The sequence below is a fragment of the Paroedura picta genome, chromosome 16, assembly GCF_049243985.1.
Source record: "Paroedura picta isolate Pp20150507F chromosome 16, Ppicta_v3.0, whole genome shotgun sequence".
NCBI lineage: Eukaryota > Metazoa > Chordata > Lepidosauria > Squamata > Gekkonidae > Paroedura > Paroedura picta.
The window spans coordinates 2503197-2520139 of record NC_135384.1 but is presented as its reverse complement, the minus strand read 5'-3'; the positions used below and the strand labels follow the sequence as shown (position 1 = coordinate 2520139).

Genomic DNA, 16943 nt, shown 5'->3' with positions numbered 1-16943 from the left:
TCCCAAACCTCCTGGTCAGCAGAAGCCTTCCCAGAAGAGCCGCGGGGGGAGGCCGGGCCGCTCGCGGGCCGCATGGACGAGACGGGCAGGGCGGCCCTTCCGCAAGTCGGGACACGGTCTGGTGGGGCAACCGCCGGGCGCAATCGCGCTCCACGAGCCAGGCAGGCGCAGCCAGGAAACTTCTCCCCGGAGCGGAGCTGAAGGGCAAAAAGCTCCCCCGATTCGGCCCACGGACAATGGCCATAGATCTCGCGGCCGCCGGGGAGCCTCGAAGGCCGGGCAGCTCGTAGACGCGCCGGGGAGCCCCACGCCCAGACGAGGCCGACGGGGGTCGGGCGTGCTTCTCTTGGGTCCGCTCCGCGTTGCCTCCGTCGGCGCGCCGGGTCCACCTGCCAAGGCCACAGAGCGGGGAGAGGTCAGCGGCCCTCCCCGCCCTCCATCTTGAGCGCGGCCCTCGCGGGGAGGGGAGGGGAGAGCCGGCCCCAGCACCCCCCCCCGCCCGCCCTGCGCCCCCGCCCCTCGCCCCGCAGCCTCCGCCAGGCCGCCCCCTCCCCTCCCTCCCCGCGCGCAAGCCCAGCCCGCCCCGGATCCCAGCCGCCCGCCCGCCCTCCCTCCCTCCCTCCCTCCCCCCGGGGGCGGCGGGGCTGGCCGGCGGGCTGGATCCCCAGAGTCGCCATTACCCGGCCGCGGCGGGAGGAGCGCAGCGAAGCGCAGCGCAGCGGGCGGCCCAGATGCGCGCCGAGGGCGACCCGGGGAGGGGACTGCCGCCTCGCCCCCTCCCCGCCCCCCCCAGGCCGTGCGCTCCGCTCTGCGCCCCCGGCCCTCCCCGCCCGGCAGACTGGCAGCCCCCCCACTCCACCCCCGTGCAGCCCCCCCCTCCGGCCCCGCTGGGTCCTAGAGCCCCCCACCCCTCCTCCATCTCTCCGCGCCACGTGGACGGCAGGCCGGGCAGGGCCCCCCGCAGGGAGGGAGGGAGGGAGGGGGGGAGAGCCTTCGCCGCGCCACGCAGGGCAGGGGGATCCTCAGCGGAGGGGGAGAGGCGGCCGGGGGCGGCCGGGCTGCTGCAGAGCCGCCCTTTGGGGCCCCTGCTTGGCGGCCCCCTGGGTCCTCTCGGGCCTCCCTGCCTGGCTTGTCCTAGACAGCGCCCCTCGTGCTGACAACGGAGGGCCGGGGCGCGATCCCTGCAGGGCGCTGGGAGGGACGCCCCTTCCCGCTGTGCCCCCCTCCCCCCGCGCCCCCCACATCAGCGCAGCCGATCCGGCCAAGGGCCGTGGGAGAGCCTCATCCGGAGGAGAGCCTCAGGTGGGGCTTCCCTTTCAGCGTGGCTGAGCTTCTGACGTGCACCCTGGGGGCCGACCACATCGCTGCAGACCCCACGGCCACCCTGGCTCCCTCCATAGACTGCTTTCCCCGCAGGGTCCGCTCTCTCTGTGCATGCTCAGAGGCATCTCACCTGTATCATTCCTGGACCTGTTGCCCTACTTCCATTGTGACAATGATCAGATAATAGTGTTAATGTTATGGTGACCTATACAAAGTCCGAGTCCAGCGGCCCCTTGAAGACCAACCAACATTAATCCAAGGTGTGACGGTGGGAATACAAAGCAAAAATCCATTCTGTTAAATTAGAAAACTGTGTGGCAGCATCCAAATAGGTTACGGACTCTTTCTTGTCTTGTTTTCTACTTTTTATGTAAACCGCCCTGAGCCCCCGGGGAGGGCGGTATATAATAAAATAAATAACAAACAAATTCCTGCACCTATTCCAGGGTCACTTTGAAATGAGACCGAGGGAGTCCAGACCACTCTCTGTGTCCATCTGGCCAGTGTGTCCCCCCTCCCCCCAGGGCCTGTGATTGGCCTCTCTCAGTCCCCATGTGCTCCCCCCCCCCAGCTGTTCCGGGCATAGCAATTGTTAGGATTCCCTCTCTGTTGACTTTGCTATGGCGACCGGTCTTGTTGTCAAGACACTTCCCAGGTATTTTCCTGCCCGACCAAACCGCAGGGTAAAGCCTGCGGAATCCAATGCAAATCACCCCACAGGGCTGGAAACCCGGCTGGGATTTCTCTCCCAAACAGAAAAGAGTTCCAAGGAGACAGAGCATCCCTCCAGGCCCCAAACGGAGGGCTTGTGGGAAAAGACGGGTGTTTCTCCCCCACCCCCACGTCCTTTACGGGAATCGCCTCCCCGACACCTCCCGAAACAGATAAAATTTGACCTCTGATCAGGGCATTATTTGAATGAGGGAGCCGTGTGGATTTCTCAGAGCTCCTCCGAACAAGGGCGAGAGAACAAATATTTACAAGATAAATCATCCGCAGTGACTAAACCCTAGGTGAGGTTCTCAGCATCGGGTTACCAACCTCCAGGTTGCAGCTGGAGGTCTCCTGCTGCCACAACAAGCAACACCCGGAGAAAAGGGCCACTTTGGGACATGGAGTCTCCAACCCCAGACCTGGAAACCCCGACTCCTGTTGATCCCAAACTGCGGGGAGACACAGAGAGCTGCATTCCCACATTTCTGGGTCAGCTTGTGGATTTTGTCCAAGGGCCTCTTCACAGGATGTCCCACACCTGAGAAGCATCAGTCAGTTACATGCTTTGCTCATTTCCCCGCATAGATGAGTTGCTTGAGAATAAAATGCATGCTGGCCTGGTCAAAGGGGGAGAAGAACGTTACCTTAATTCTTGACCCGGTGGGAAATCTTTAGCGCAAGCCCATCTCCATCTTCACGTGGTGAAACAGGCAGTCCATCACTAAACAGGAGTGTGGTGCGGTGGTCAGAGAGCAGGACAAAACGTGGGGAGACCCCCGTCCAGTTTTCTCCCAGGCAGGAAGCTTGTTTGGAGATGTCGGACCCGTCACTCTTTTGCTGAGCCGAACTGGGCACGGAGGACATGGAGGAAGGGAGATGTGTCTTGCGGATAAATTTGATGGGGAGGCAAGATTAAAAAAAACAGCTGGGTTTAGGACCATAGAATCCACCCTCCGAAGCTGCCATTTCCCGCAGAATAGCTAATCTTGATCATCTTCATCCTCAAGAGATATCCCGGAGCCCCTGGATGACGGCAACTGGAAAATCTGTGTATTATACAGAATGTTTTGCCCTCACCTGAATAGCCCAGGCTAGTCAGCTCCTGCCAGTTCTCAAAGCTACGCAGGTTCAACCATGACTAGTATTTGGAGGGGAGACCAAATGATGTATTTATTGCATGGTGTGAGTGTTGTGTAGCTGAGAAATCTGAGGATTGTCTGATAGCCATGCAAGGGTTGTTCAGAGGTGGTTTGCATTGCCTGCCTCCACGTCCTGGCCCCTATGGTCCCTTGGAGGAACAAACACCCAAATCCTTGGAGGTCTCCCATGCAAAGACCAGCCTTGCTTAGCTTCTGAGATCTGGCAGGATCAGGCTGGCCTGACTGGGGGGTCCGGGCCAGGGCCAAGGTGGTGATGCAGAGGCCAGCCACCTCTGGATGCTTCTTGCCTTGAAAGCCCAACAGCAGGGGTAGTCAGCCTGTGGTCCTCCAGATGCCCATAGACTACAATTCCCAGCTGGCATTTGCTGGCAGGGGCTCATGGGAATTGTAGTCCATGGACATCTGGAGGACCACAGGTTGACTATAGGATCACTATAAGTCAGCTCCCCCACCAAGGCTTGGCCAAGAGACCTCCAAAGAGTGGCCCAAGATGGCAGAGATGCTCGGTGTGGCCTGGCTTTCACGCATCGTCCCTGGTCAATGATTAGAGGCTTTCCTAGGCCTTGCAGGTGCTTTGGCAGAAGGGGTGACTCAGCGGGGTCAAGGATCCACTTTCAAAAATGCATCCCATTGTCTGCGCTGCTCATTTAACTGCATGACTCAGGGGGAAGCCGCTGCTTTCTCCAGAAGGGACCCGGCGGGGACGGAGAACCGGGCGGGAGAGACCTTGGGCAGGGGAAAGCCCGGAAAAACCACTTTAGAGTGGCACCTGGCTTTTCATAACCACAAGGGAAGCCGTCCAGATATCAACACTGTGTACGCAACGTCAACACAGTGGTGGCACCAGGGAAGTCTCCCATCCCGCTGACGGCACTTTCTGGGCCGGGTGCCAGGACTTCTGGGGGCAGGGGTGGAGTTGGCGGGACAGAAGAGGCAGGCTGAGAGACTCTCTGCACTCAGGGTTTCAGGGTGTCGATCATAGACTCCTAGAGTGGGAAGGGTCCATGCAGGGCATCTAGTCCACCCCCCTGCTCAGGGCAGGATCAGCGTCAAGCATCCAGGATGAGGATCTGTCCAGCCGCTGCTTGAGGACCCCCAGTGAGGGGGAGCTCCCCACCCTCTTAGGCAGCCCCTCAGCCTCGAATCCCAGCCCCCTTCCCAAACCAAGCTCCAAATGCCTTACCGTATCTCGAAATGAATCTCTGGTTTATCGACAGGCCATTTAATATGAGTAAGTGGAAAGGAATAACAATTAGCCGGTGTACAGCGGTGGTTACGCTGCCGCCGATTTGCATGGATGATGAGTGGAAACCTTTCCTCTTGGCCATAAAACCAGCATCCCCAGGCCTGGCCGGGGAGGAAGTCACCGGAGCTGTCTAGAGACGAGGCGGGTGCCGAGGGAATCCCGACATGGCCAGCGTCCAACTGGTAAGTTCCAAGACTCACTAGAGAATCTTCGGAGGACTGAGCGGGCAGGTAGGACTGGGCTTTCTTACCTGGCCTCTCACAATCCCATTTCTGGGTTTTTTAGTGGAAGGATGTTTCAGTAGACGTTTCGTGTTCAGACGCAGGATATGCGCAATGGCATAGTGGTGGCCACCCCTGGGGTACGTGGACGTTGTTTTAACCAGGGAACTGCCCTCTGACCTTACTTTGTCCTCTCCCTCTCTCCACATGGCCTTCCAGGGAGATGCATGTCTCTGCCGGTTTCTCCTGCAGAGACAACGCCTTTGTACCCTCATGCACAGGGTGCTGGACAGGTTGGCCACTTGTGGGAGGGAAAGGACTTTTTAGATTAGGCGCCTCTCTTCTTTTGAACTGAAATGCCATGGAGGTGCTCTTGGGGGTGCCAGCCTCCAGGGGGGGACCTGGGGATGCCCTGGAATTAGAGCTCATCTCCAGATTAAAGAGATCAGTTCAAATGGCTGCTTGGGCGGCGGGGGGGGGGGGGGACTCCGTAGCATTAGACTCCACTGTGGTCACCTCCCCTCCAAATCCCACCGACTCCTAGAGGCTCCACGCCCAAAGTCTCCAGGTACAGCAGGATGTACGGAGCTGTACTGGGGCTGGGGGAGGCAGTGAGGAAAGAAAGGCACCTGGGGTCACATGAAGGGCTGTTTTGCACAAAATTGTGACAAAACCCCTCCAGCGCCCCTTTCTCTCTCTCTCTCTCTCTTTACGTGATATGCTTGGACAATTCCCGATAAAGGAATGAAAACCTCCTGATCTCTGTAGTTTGGGGATACGCTGCCATTCCAGGAGATCCCCCAATAGCCCTGGGTCCTCCAGCAATGATCCAGTTGACAAACTGGGAAGAGGGGGCAATCAGACTGCTTTGAACAATGAATGTTTACTTTGGGGTTGTGGCCATCCATCTCCCTCCCCCTCTTTTCCCTCTTGCAGGTAGCTTTGTGTGTTGCGCTCTGGGCCTTCCTGCCCTGCCGAAGCCGAGACTGCCTGTCGCATTGCTGCAATGAGAACGAAATAATGGAAGCTGGGCATCAACTCACCTCTAGACTTCAGGTCCCCAAGCACCTGTCCTCCCCCATGGAGTGCAAGGCATCCTCCGAGGGGCACGTGAGCGAAAGGTCCATCTCGCCCTGGAGATACGAGTAAGGAAGGAGAACCGCATGGCCCACTGGTGACCCTGCCCCCCCCCTGCTCCCAAATTTTGGGGAATGGGGTCCTTCAGGTCCCCTGGTTCAAAGGCCAAACCCAGCCTTCTAAATTCAGCTCAGCTGTGGAATTATTATTATTATTATTATTATTATTATTATTATTATTATTATTATTATTATTATTATTATCCTTTAATTCATATCCCGCCTCCCCCCGGAGAACACTGACCCGCTCCTCCTCCACATGCTACAAGCTGGGTGGCCTCGGGCCAGTCACAGTCCTGATAGTGCTGTTCTCACAGAGCAGTCCTGACAGAGCTCTCTCAGCCTCCCCTCCCTCCCAGGGTGCCTGTGGTGGGGAGCGGAAGGGAAGGTGAATGGAAGCCGCTTTGAGACTCCTTCGGGCAGTCAGAAGCGGGGTGCAAAAACCCAGCTCTCCTGCCGCTGCCCGGCTACATCTTTTAAATTATTATACGCCTCCTGTACGTACGATGAATGATAAACCCATTTTGTCCTTTGGGCCTGGGCGGGACCGGGGTGTGGGAGTCCCTCTTTCCCAAGTGGGAAACTTTGGCCAAAGTTTTGGTGAAGGGCCTTCTGAACCTGGGAGGACTGGGTCACAGCTGCCATACCTGCTGCCTCCCGCAGGAAGGACGAAGACAGCTCCCGCTACCCCTTCCGGCTCTGGCAGGCCCGCTGCAACTGCCCCCGATGCCTCGCCCTGAAGCCCGCCCTGAAGCCGGGCACGCACACAGAGGACGTCAGCCATCATGGCAACTCGGTCCCCGTCAATTACACCACCATCGTCTTCTTCCGGACCAAGTGCGGGACAGACCCCGGCCGCTTCAACCTGGTGCCCCAGACATACACGGTGAATGTATCCTGCACCTGCGTGTTCCACAAATAGGCCGGCTGCGGAGGCTGGCGAGGAAGGGTGCCTTCCGGTTGGCTGCCCAGGGCATCGCCTGTTTTGGACAAACCTCGCTTTAACACGAGCTAGGGGAGCCACGTGGCCAAATCTGAGGGATGGCGTCGGCCTCGGTGAGCAAAACCGTGGGCGAGAGCAGCCGTAGGTCCAGAGGGAAAGAGGACCCCTGGGCACGTGCAAAGTGTCTTCACCACCCAGCAGTGCCTGAAGTGCTCTGAGGTCATGCTTAGCCACGCCAACCGGGAATTCTGGGGTGCCCTTTTTAGCTGGACTGAATCTCTGTAACTAAGGTAAAGGCCAGGGGTCCCCAGCATGGAGCCCGTGAGCACCTGGGGCCTCCCGACACCTTTCCTGGTGTCCCTGATGCCCGCCTGAGATAGAAAACCCAAAATAGTCAGAAACCTCTTGTGCTGTTACAGAAAACACAATTTCCAGGGCTCCCTGGAGGCGGGGGGGGGGGGGGGGGGCTTTAGCCGCTTAGCAGAACAGCAGAAAAAGAAACGGCGAAGAACGGGTGGCGGCAGGCTCTTCCTCTCCTGCCTCGACTGTTACAGAAGCAATGCCTCCTGATTCCACCTTCCGGAGGGGTTGCCAACCTAAAGGGAGGGCCTGGAGATTGTCCGGAACTAGAGTCCCTGCTTGGTCCCCGTGTCGTTCGCCACGTCGAGGATTCCCTTTCGCCTTTTGTCTTCTCCCCCAATAAAACCTGTCTCCGAAACGCAAAGAGGCGTGAGGCTCCTTCTCTGCGCGCCCCCTGCCGGGCGGGGGCGGGAAGCGCTCCGGTCCGCTTCGGTCCCGGTCCCGCTCTCGTCTCGAGCGCCTCCTGCCGGCCGCCTCGGGCCGGCGCTCTGCCTCCCCCGCCGCCGGGAGAATGCGGCCATTCAGTGGGGCCGGCGCCGGACAATCGGACGCTTGTTCCGCAGGGCCGGCCGCTCCTGGCCCTGCTGGACAAGCCCTGCATTGTCCGCGCCTGGGATGCGGCGCAGGAGGGTCGGGGAGGGAGGGAGGGGGGACCCCACGAGAGCAGCCAGCGGCCCCCTGCCTCCCCCCCCCCTTCCCCGCCCCAGCCCAGACCGGGCGTGGAAATCCGGCCGAGTGCCAGACCGCGGGGGCGGGGGGGGGGCTTGGAAAAGACTCCCCCCACTTCTGCCCTGGGCAGGCAGGAAGGCAGGCAGGCGAGGTCCGAGGAGCGCGCCATGGGGGAGCAGGAGGAGGCGGCCGGGGGGCTGCCGGGCTTCGCCCTGGACAAGGACTTCCTGCGCTCCCCCAAGGGGGTGCTGATGGAGGCCGAGCTGGTAACCGAGCGGGACCCCCCCCCCTTCTCCGCTTCCCCTCCAGGCATCCCTCCTTTGCCCCCCCCCCTCGCCCCCAAGAGCTGCCACTTTCCCCGGTTCCCTTTCTCTGCTAGATCCCCCTCCCGACGACCCCCCTGCTCCTTTCTCCTCCAGGCTCTCTCTTGCCTTCCCCCTTCCCGGAGTTGGGATCTGGCCCGGGTGGGGTCCAGGGCTTGGGGGCTTGGGGCGGCAGCAGAGAGCCAGTGTTGGGTCAAGGAGAAGAGCAGCCTCCCGAACCTGGAGAACTGGGTTTAGTTCCTCACTCCCCCACCTGCAGCTAAAGGGGTGACCTTGGACCAATCACAGTTCTTGTTGAGCTGTTTTCGCAGAGCAGATCTCTCAGAGCCCCAAGCGACCTCGCAGGGTGTCTGTTGTGGGGAGAGGAAGGGAACGGGGTTGCTGAGCCTCTTTGGGACTCCTTTGGGTAGCACAAAGTGGGCTACAAAACCCCAGCTATTCTCCCTTTTCATCCACTTGGGGTGCCAGCCTCCAGGCAGGACCTGAAGTTCCTCTGGAGAAAATGGCTGCTTGGGAGGGGGACTATGGGGCAGCGTGTCCCCCTGCGGTCCCTCCCTCCCGAATTGCACTTACTCCAGGCTGGAGCACCAGGAAGGTCCGAAGACAAAGCTGGCAACTGGGAGATGGTTGGGAAGAGACTTTGAACTTTCTTTCAAAGGCGAGGAAATGGGGGGCGGAGGGGGAGTGTTGTGGGCCACCGTTCAAAACTCTTCTGAGAACAGACCAATTTGGGGTCCCTTGTCCTGCAAAGGAATGAGATTCTGCATCAGCCACCTCGAGGGGTTCGTCTGAATTCGCTTTCTAGATGGAAGGTGTCATTTCTGGGCAGGTGGACTCAGGGACCGTCCCTATTTTATGTATTTTTCTGCGCCGGCTTCCCATGCCTCCTGAAGTTCTCTGTCGGTAGAGAGGCAGCTAACGGATGCCTTGAATGCCCTTATTCGGCCGTCGGGAGTGGAGGCCAGAGAAGAGGTGTGGGCGTGTATCTGTACCTGCCAGCCAGCCAGGCAGGAAAGATTTCTGCACCTGTGACCCGAAAACATCCATTTGGGAAAGGCCTGATCAGCTGGGAACGTCGGTCTTAGGAAGCGCTGCTGAGACAGTTCAGAAAAAAGGGGCAACCCAGAAATAACAGGCTAGGATTTTCCAAGTTACACCGTGATATGAGGGGTGGGGAGGAGAACAAACCCCAAAAATTCTGTCTCCTGGGATGCAGAACATGGGGCCACCTGTGCCGCTGGCGGGTGACAGATTCAAGGCACTACATGAAGCTGACTTGCGGAACTCCCTGCCGCTGGATGTGGGCACGGCCGCTGGCTCAGATGGATTTCAAAAGAGGCGGGATCTATTTGTTGCCGGAAGTCGGGGCAGGGGCAGTATGGCTCTGATCATCACACCCTGGGGGGCGGGGCAGACAGCGTGGGACAGGAGTGTAGTCTTTGCTAGGGTGCTTCTCTGGGGCCAGTGACTGGCCACTGTTGGGAGCATGATGCTGGACTGAACGGGCTGTTGGTCACATCCTGCTATTGTGTGTGACGGAAGGAAAGCCGCAGCAGCCATTTTGCATCTGGCCCCGCCTCCTGTGGCAGCCATTTTGTGGCAATGCCCACTGTGGTGACAGGGAAATTCAGTTCTCGGGCCTTTCTCATCGGAGTCCCTGGACTATTGCTCTCTAAAGAAGGACCCTGAGCTCGCTGGGGCCGAAGCTTTGTATGTTCACCCCCCACCCCATAACTGTTCCACTCACTCCTCCTCCATTGCCTCCCCCCCCTGCCCCAGGGCCTCTGTTTCCTGGTATTCCTGCTTCTGACTGCATCCGTCTCGGCATACATGGGGGCTGCGCTGCTGGAAGTGTTGGTGACGCTGGCGTTTCTGGGGCTGCGAGCGACACACTACTATGAGCGCCTGACCCGCGTCAACTGGCCCTGCCTGGTGGGTAATGCTTCCCTTCCCCTTCCCAGCCTGCTTTGCAGTTGCCCACTGCCCTTCTCGGAAAAGAGGTGGAGTTGGCTGAACAACACTAAAGTGCATTCAAGTGCGTTCAGCAGAAACAAATCTGTTTCCAGGGCTGAAGCATAGTCAGATCCTTGCTTTGCCATGCAAGCTGGGTGGTCTTGGGGTACTCCCATAATCTGGGCCTAGTCTACCTTACAAGGTTGTTGTTGGGAGGATGGGGACTGACGTTAGCCACTGGGGAGAAAGGTGTGTGTAAATGAGTCAGTAAATAAATAATAAAGGAAGTCCTGAATTTTGGAATTCCGAGAACTGGGGCATCAAGAAGATGGTGGCGTTTTGGGGGTGGCCCCGTTTTCCACACGTCAGACATCCGTGACTGTTCTTTCCCCCGACCCAGGACTTCCTCCGCTCCATCAGTGCCGCGATCGTCTTCATCGTGGTGGCCTTTGCGGTCATTGCCGCCAGTCACGAGGGGTCTGCCGTCTCTGCCTTTGTGAGTGACTCCGCCTCTCCCGATATACGTCCCCTTCCTGGCCCCACCCCCTTGGGAAGCTCCTCCCCCTTTGGGAATCAGAGAGTCCAGAAGGGAAGCCGGAACCAAAAGCAGAGATTTGCCATTTGGTGGTTCGTAGCTCTGTCACGATCGCTCTGGACATGGCGGAAAAATGGGGCCGATCTTTTGAAACGAATGCGCACCCCCCTTTTCTTGGGACTCAACACCCAGGAAAGATTTGGCCCAAAGGTGAGATGTTGGGGAGATACACTCTCTTCTTGCTTTGTCCCTCCCGCATTCTCCTTCCTGCAGGTCTTCAGCCTGATTCTCGTGGCTGTTTTCTGCTTCGATGCCTACAAAACCTACCGGGCAGAAATGGGGTCGGAGCCAGGTGAGTCCTGCGGGGACGTGGGTGATATCCTGGTAGCTCCCTCCCGGCATGGTCTGGAGGCACACAGGCCTGCTTCTCTGTTGGTGGGGTGGAAAGCTGACTTAGGAAGACCCTGTAGGGTTCTTGAGGCTGGAGATGTTCAAGGATGGTTGCCATTGGCAGCCTTTGCGTAGCAACCCCCGGACTCTTTGTGGTCTCCCTTCCAAGTACCAACCAGGGTCGACCCTGCTTAGCTTCCCAAATCTAATGAGATGAGACTAGCCTGGGCCATCCAGATCTAGGCAAGAGATGAAGAAAGGCAGTTTCCCCTTTGTCTCCTCTGTGTGGCAACCCTGGTCCTCCCTGGTGTGTGGGCCGCCTAAGCCGGATGTCTCCCTGGGTGGCAGCAGAAGCGATAAATTCTAGTGGTGCTTTTTTGCTCTTCCAGACCCAGAACGCGGCTGAGAACAGCCCCCTCCCCTTGCCAAGGACAGCTACACACCCGCAGCCGCTGCCGTGCCCTACGGACAACTCCTGACCCACAGCCACCGGAGACCGTGGCCTTCCTCCCCTGCCGTTTCTCCTCCTTCTTGATTTCAGAGCTCTGCGGCATTTCTGGTCGGACCCCGGGGACTTTGAGCTCCCCTCTGGGCTGCAAGCCTCCGAAAAGACCGTCTTTACACCCCTCCCCTGGGGAAGAAGTCCAGACCCAGGGGTTGGCCCCGAGAGGGGTCTTGCTCACCTCGGTGGGGAGTCAGGATTAAAATTGCCTTCAGCGTGGTTTCGTGGCCTCCGTTTTGTGCAGGTCAGCGGTTAGATGCACCCTCCTGTGCTTGTGTGTGTGGGCCGTACAGTTGCCAACGGGATTGGGAGATTCCTGGAGATTGGGAGGAGGAGGCTGGCTCGGACGGTGTTTGGGGAAGGGAGGGGCTCCTGTTGGGATCCACACCCTAAGGCCCTCCCTCCGGAGACACCACTTTCTCCAGGGGAACTGAACTCGGTCGCCTGGAGAATCCGCTGGCTCTCTGAGGGACAAGCAAGCCTTTTGCATCGTATTCCATGTTCGCTTGTCGGATTAGTCTGAGTCCAGCGGCCCCTGCAAGGTCAGTGTGTGAGACGGGCCACTGGACTGAGTGGTCTGACCCATCAGGGCTCTCCTGATACTCTCCTGAAGGCCTTGGCCTCTGTGCCGTCTTATTGGCCCTCCAGAGGAGGTGGCTGGCCCCTGTGTGAGGCAGGAGGCTGGACTAGATGGACTCTCACTGGTCTGATCCAACAGGGCTCTTGGGAGGTTCTTAATGTGTGTGCACCTTTATTCATGTGTGTGCACCCTTTGCATGGAGGGTGCTGCAAAAACAAAGGGTGGGGTGGGGTGGGGTGGGGTGGGGGGAGGGATGCGAGCCAGCAGGGGCCTGACTCACGACGTGCATAGCAAAATGACAGGACGGTCGGGTTGCCAGCTCAGGGTCGGGAAAGACCTGGAGATCTGGGAGGGGGGGCTTGGAGAGGTTGGCCTTCTGCAGGGTCCAGTGCCGGCAACCCTCGTTCCGGAGGCGCCCCGTCTTCCAGGGGAGCGCTGCCAGGCTGCCTGCGAGCTGATTGTAGCTCTCCGGGAGTCCCCGGGCGGTTGGCATCCCTGCAGGGAGGCGTGGCTGGGGAGGGCTGGGGGCGGGGCTCCGCCCAGTGACGCAGAAGGCGGGGCGGGGCGTGACGGGAGCCACCCGGCTCCTCTGCAGCAGCGACCCCCGCCCAGCTCGACCGCCGGGAGCCGCGAGCCGGCCGCAGGTAAGGCGTGGTTGAAAGGGGGGGGGGGGGGGATGGCAGCGACCCCCTCCCCGGGGGCAGCCCCGGCCGCCCCTCGCCCCCTTTGCAGGCGCCCAGCCCGGGCTGCCTCTCGCCCTTCCCGCTAAGCAGAAGCCCGCATCTCTGCACGCCCGCCAGCCCCGAGCACCCCTTGCCCCCATCCTTTGGGGACCGCCCCCTACAAGCCCCCTCCCCCGCAGATGTTCGCCCCCGCTCGGTCCTCCCCACCTGGAAGCGCCCCCAGATGCCCCCTTCCTCCCCCTGCAAAGATTTCCCCCTCTTGCTTGCCTCGGGGTTCCGCGACGCACCTTGCCCCCCCTCCAGGGAAATCCCCCACCCCATATTAATGGCTCCACTGAGCAGCTGGCGGCGGGGGGGGGGTGGCTTTAGACGTCAGTCTCTCTCTTGCTCCAAGAGTGGGGGTGTATCGGTATCTCCCCTCCCCCAGGCTGCAGAAAAGAGGGGTGCCCGGTTTGCCCCTCACAAACCTGGAGATTTGGCCAGGACTCCAGAATAAGTGTCAAAGCCCCACCGACACACCCTCCCATGGGTGCCAGAGATGCTAAGGAAAGGTGGGGCCCTGGCAGGTGTCCTGGGCTGGCTTGGGCTGTAGGCAACGGAATATCCACAATCACTCAAGCTTCTGAAAGGCTGGGGAGGCTGGTTAGGGCCTGCTGGAAACCAGGGAAGCCAAGGGTGGGCTTCAGTTGTATGGGGGGGGGGAGAATAAATGCGGGGGCTGTCCACTGCAGAGGGACAGAGCGGGGCACAGTGAAGCAGAAAGGAGGGCTGAATTGTCCCTCGGAGCCCTTGAAACTCATGTCATCAGGCACTGTTGAGAAGGAGAAGCGCCAGAAAAGAGAGGCGGGCAGGGGGTCGCAGATTATCCCTAATAACAACAGTGTGTCAGCCCCTCTGTGTCCTGAAGGGGAGCAATTAAGCGTGCCAAGGCTGTGGTCTTCACAACGCTCCTGCAGGGCAGGTCTGTATCAGTGTGTTGCTGGGATAGGAGGCTAAAAGCCTTAGAGGCCCAGCAGAGGTGAGATTTGAATCCGAGTCTTCCGGCCTTTCTGTTCCTGAGCGGTTCTGTCTATCGGTTGAGGAACCGGGCGCCTTTAAGCCGCAGGATGTGGATGAACCCAGGCCGGCTCTGTGCCACTTAGGCCGTGGTGCCGGAAAGATGCCACACAAGATGGCCGCCGTCACGTTCCTGGGGGTCCCCTCTTAACCTTTCCCTCCCTCCTCCTTTGCAGGCTTGGCCATGGGCTGAACGCTCCCGGGGAAGCCCCCCTCACCCCTCGGGGATGTCCGCCAGCGCCCCCCAATGCCCCCTGTCCCACCTCTGCAAGTACTGCGGGGCAGAGTTCCCCCGCTCCTGGGACCTCCGCTACCACATGCGCTCGCACCCCGAGGGGCGTGGCTTCGGCTGCAAGCTGTGCGGAAAGTCCTTCTTCCGCTCCTCGGCCTTGCTGCGCCACGAGGTCACCCACAGCGGGGAGAAGCCCTTCAAGTGCCGGGAGTGCGGGAAGGGCTTCGCCCAGGCCGTGCAGCTGGAGAACCACACCCGGTCCCACACGGGCGAGCGCCCCTTCGCCTGCGGCCAGTGCGGGAAGGCCTTCATGTCCTCGTCCCACCTGGCCCAGCACCGGCGCACCCACTGGGCCGAGCGGAAGCACCGCTGCCCGCTCTGCGGAAAGACCTTCCTACGGCCCTGGGACGTCGTGCAGCACCAGCGCTTCCACACCGGCGAGCGCAACTTCCGCTGCGAGGACTGCGGGAAGAACTTCTTCCGCTCCTCGGACCTCCTCCGGCACCAGCGCATCCACACCGGCGAGCGGCCCTTCCGCTGCCAGCCCTGCGGAAAAACCTTCTCGCGCTCTTCCGTCCTGGCCAAGCACATGCTGACCCACACGGGCGAGAAGCCCTACAAGTGCGAGACCTGCCAGAAGGCCTACATCACCGCCTCCCAGCTTACCGAACACCGGCGGGTGCACACGGGGGAGAAGCCCTTCCTCTGCGCCGACTGCGGCAAGACCTTCGCCTACTCCTTCCTCCTCCGCCGGCACGTCAAGATCCACACCGGGGAGCGCCCGCACCTCTGCCCCGAGTGCCCCAAGGCCTTCAAGACGTCGGGGCATCTGCACAAGCACCGGCAGATCCATGCCAGAGAGGGGGCGGGGAAGGGGTGGCCGAGGCGCAGTGCCGAGGTGGGCTGCGGTGGCGAGTGGTGAGCCGAGCCGGAGGGGTGTCCGGGCCGTGTCTTTGGGGAGAGGGGACACAATAAAGAAGGGCTCCCCCTGTAGGGTGGTGAAGGCGCTGCGTCTCTGTGTTCCAATCCCCTTGTGAGGCTGAGTGCGGGCTCTCCAGCGGCGTTGCTTGGCTCAGTCGTCTCCTGTCTGGTTTGGAAAGGGACTGGCTGTGTCGGTGGCATTCGGCAGAGGTGACCGGGCCGACATGGGGGACGCGCTTGTCCTCCACTGTTGTGGGTGGAAAGGTCTGTCAAGTCACAGCCAATTTAGGGTGGCCCCACAAGTATTTTCGCGGCCAAGAGATGACAAGCAGAGGTGGTTTTCCTTCGCCTGCCTCTGCGCAGGGACCTGGGCTCCCTTGGTGGGTCTCCCACCCAACTCTGACATTCTGTGATTCAGCGAATTGCAAGCACAACGCAGCTACTCTGCATGTACTTCCTTCTTGCAGCCTCTCTTTTTGCTTCAGTTTTTTGGTACGAGCATCTATTTCAAAACAGTGGTCCCTGTTTAGCAATCAGTAGCATGTATTTGAACACAGATACTGATACGTTGGTATAATATCACAAGCCCCCGGTAAAGGCTGAGTTTCAAAATGTTCTTCATCAGCAACAGTGATTTCCACATTCAAAATCTTCGTCGGGAGAAACCAAAATGCATGCACTCGAAAGCTCACGCCTTGAATAAATCTTTGTTGGTCTTAAGTTGTTGCTATTGGACTCTATTTTCGTTGTGTGTATCACTATTTATGTTCAAATACATGTTACTGATTGCTGAACTGGCGCCACTGTTTTGAAATATCTGTTTATACAAAAAAATGTAGAGTTGGTAACGTCGTTTTAGGAAGCGTTTGCACAGTAGCTGAATTTGGCTTGAAATTGACTTTATTCATCACTGCTGTGGCTCTGTTGACTTCCTTGACGGCCTCTGAGATCCGGGAAGGCCGGGCTAGCCTGGTCAGGTTACATGCTCCGCAGCAGAGCCTTAAAGGAGAGACATGCATTTTTTAAACGGTCGGAGCTGGCTGCAGTTGCCAACATCCGCCACCAGGTTGCACTGCGACACAAGCATTTAGCCCCGCCCACATTGCCAGGGTAAACCCGCCATGTTGATTTTCAGTGTGACCACTGGAGGGCGCCGTGACAACATCGTCCACCTCCAGTTTAGGAAATGCATCATCAAAAGTTCAACATTTGCTAACGGAATGAGGTTTCTTTTTAAGCTGCAGAGAAGCAAAAAGCTGTCTCTGTAGACGCCCCTCTGAGCATGATTGCCACGGCCAAAATGAAGTCTGGGTCCAGCGGCACCTTGACGACCGACAGAATTTTATTCACGGTGTAAGCCCTTGCGGGTCTGAGGAATTGTGATTACACCTTGAATGAAGCCAGCGTGGTGCGGTGGTTAACAGTGGCGGCTTCTAATCTGGCAAGCCAGGTTTAATTCCATGCTCCTCCACAAGCAGCCGTGACCTTGGGCTAGTCACAGTCCTGTTAGAGCAGTTCTTCTCTGAGCTCTCTCAGCCCTACCCTATCTCACAGTGTGTCTGTTGTGGGGAGAGGGAGGGAAGGCGATCGTAAGCCGCTTTGAGACTCCTTCACACAGTGAAAAGCGGGGTATTAAAGCCAACTCTTCTTCTTCTAGAACTCAGTTGGTCGGAAAGGTGCCCCAGGACTCAGACTTGGTTCTACTCCTTCAGGCAACATAGTGACCCACCTGAATCCACCCCCAAACAAACAGGGTAGTATTAAAAGCCATGGAGTGATGCCCCTGGTCTGGCATAAAGCGTCCACTTTTCAGGTACGCTCTGGATATCGCCCGGAAGTGACAAGCGATCTGTTCCCCAGGAGAGCATGGCTGCTTGGGAGTGCGTGTGTGTGTGTGTGTGGGGGGGTTTCTATGGCCTCATGCCAGGCTACAGCCCCTCTTTCCCCAGATCTTGGCCACCCTCAGGCTTCAGCCCCCCAGATCTCCTGGAATTTC

General features: G+C 59.1%; 3 protein-coding genes across 6 annotated transcripts; all 3 read left to right on the top strand.

The window, feature by feature from the left end:
• Positions 1-32: 32 nt before the first annotated feature.
• Positions 33-7480, top strand: IL25 (interleukin 25). Of its 4 annotated transcripts, none has more exons than XM_077315217.1 (4): positions 33-161; positions 4415-4625; positions 5601-5809; positions 6464-7480. In XM_077315217.1, the coding sequence occupies exons 2-4, from the start codon at positions 4608-4610 to the stop codon at positions 6720-6722; spliced, it is 486 nt and encodes a 161-aa protein (XP_077171332.1). In that variant the 5' UTR covers positions 33-161; positions 4415-4607; the 3' UTR covers positions 6723-7480. The 4 variants fall into 4 exon arrangements, with proteins under 4 accessions (XP_077171332.1, XP_077171331.1, XP_077171330.1 ...); XM_077315216.1 differs by lacking the exon at positions 33-161 and adding an exon at positions 278-415; XM_077315215.1 differs by lacking the exon at positions 33-161 and adding an exon at positions 1003-1583.
• A 158-nt stretch (positions 7481-7638) lies between these two features.
• CMTM5 (CKLF like MARVEL transmembrane domain containing 5) lies at positions 7639-11694 on the top strand. The gene is made up of 5 exons (XM_077315213.1): positions 7639-8038; positions 9875-10027; positions 10449-10544; positions 10857-10935; positions 11363-11694. The coding sequence occupies exons 1-5, from the start codon at positions 7940-7942 to the stop codon at positions 11377-11379; spliced, it is 444 nt and encodes a 147-aa protein (XP_077171328.1). The 5' UTR covers positions 7639-7939; the 3' UTR covers positions 11380-11694.
• Positions 11695-12607: 913 nt separating this feature from the next.
• LOC143826421 (uncharacterized) lies at positions 12608-16855 on the top strand. The gene is made up of 2 exons (XM_077315212.1): positions 12608-12699; positions 13971-16855. Exon 2 carries the CDS (start codon positions 14022-14024, stop codon positions 14946-14948), a length of 927 nt encoding a protein of 308 aa, XP_077171327.1. The 5' UTR covers positions 12608-12699; positions 13971-14021; the 3' UTR covers positions 14949-16855.
• Positions 16856-16943: the final 88 nt, after the last annotated feature.

Excerpts from the sequence above, each read along its gene's own strand:
- LOC143826421 (XM_077315212.1), top strand. The coding sequence starts at position 14,022 with ATGTCCGCCAGCGCCCCCCAATGCCCCCTGTCCCACCTCTGCAAGTAC.
- CMTM5 (XM_077315213.1), top strand. The coding sequence starts at position 7,940 with ATGGGGGAGCAGGAGGAGGCGGCCGGGGGGCTGCCGGGCTTCGCCCTG. Across the intron at positions 8,039-9,874 it reads TGCTGATGGAGGCCGAGCTG|GGCCTCTGTTTCCTGGTATT; the intron begins GTAACCGAGCGG and ends CCCCTGCCCCAG. Across the intron at positions 10,545-10,856 it reads GGTCTGCCGTCTCTGCCTTT|GTCTTCAGCCTGATTCTCGT; the intron begins GTGAGTGACTCC and ends TCCTTCCTGCAG.
- IL25 (XM_077315217.1), top strand. Across the intron at positions 5,810-6,463 it reads ATCTCGCCCTGGAGATACGA|GAAGGACGAAGACAGCTCCC; the intron begins GTAAGGAAGGAG and ends TGCCTCCCGCAG.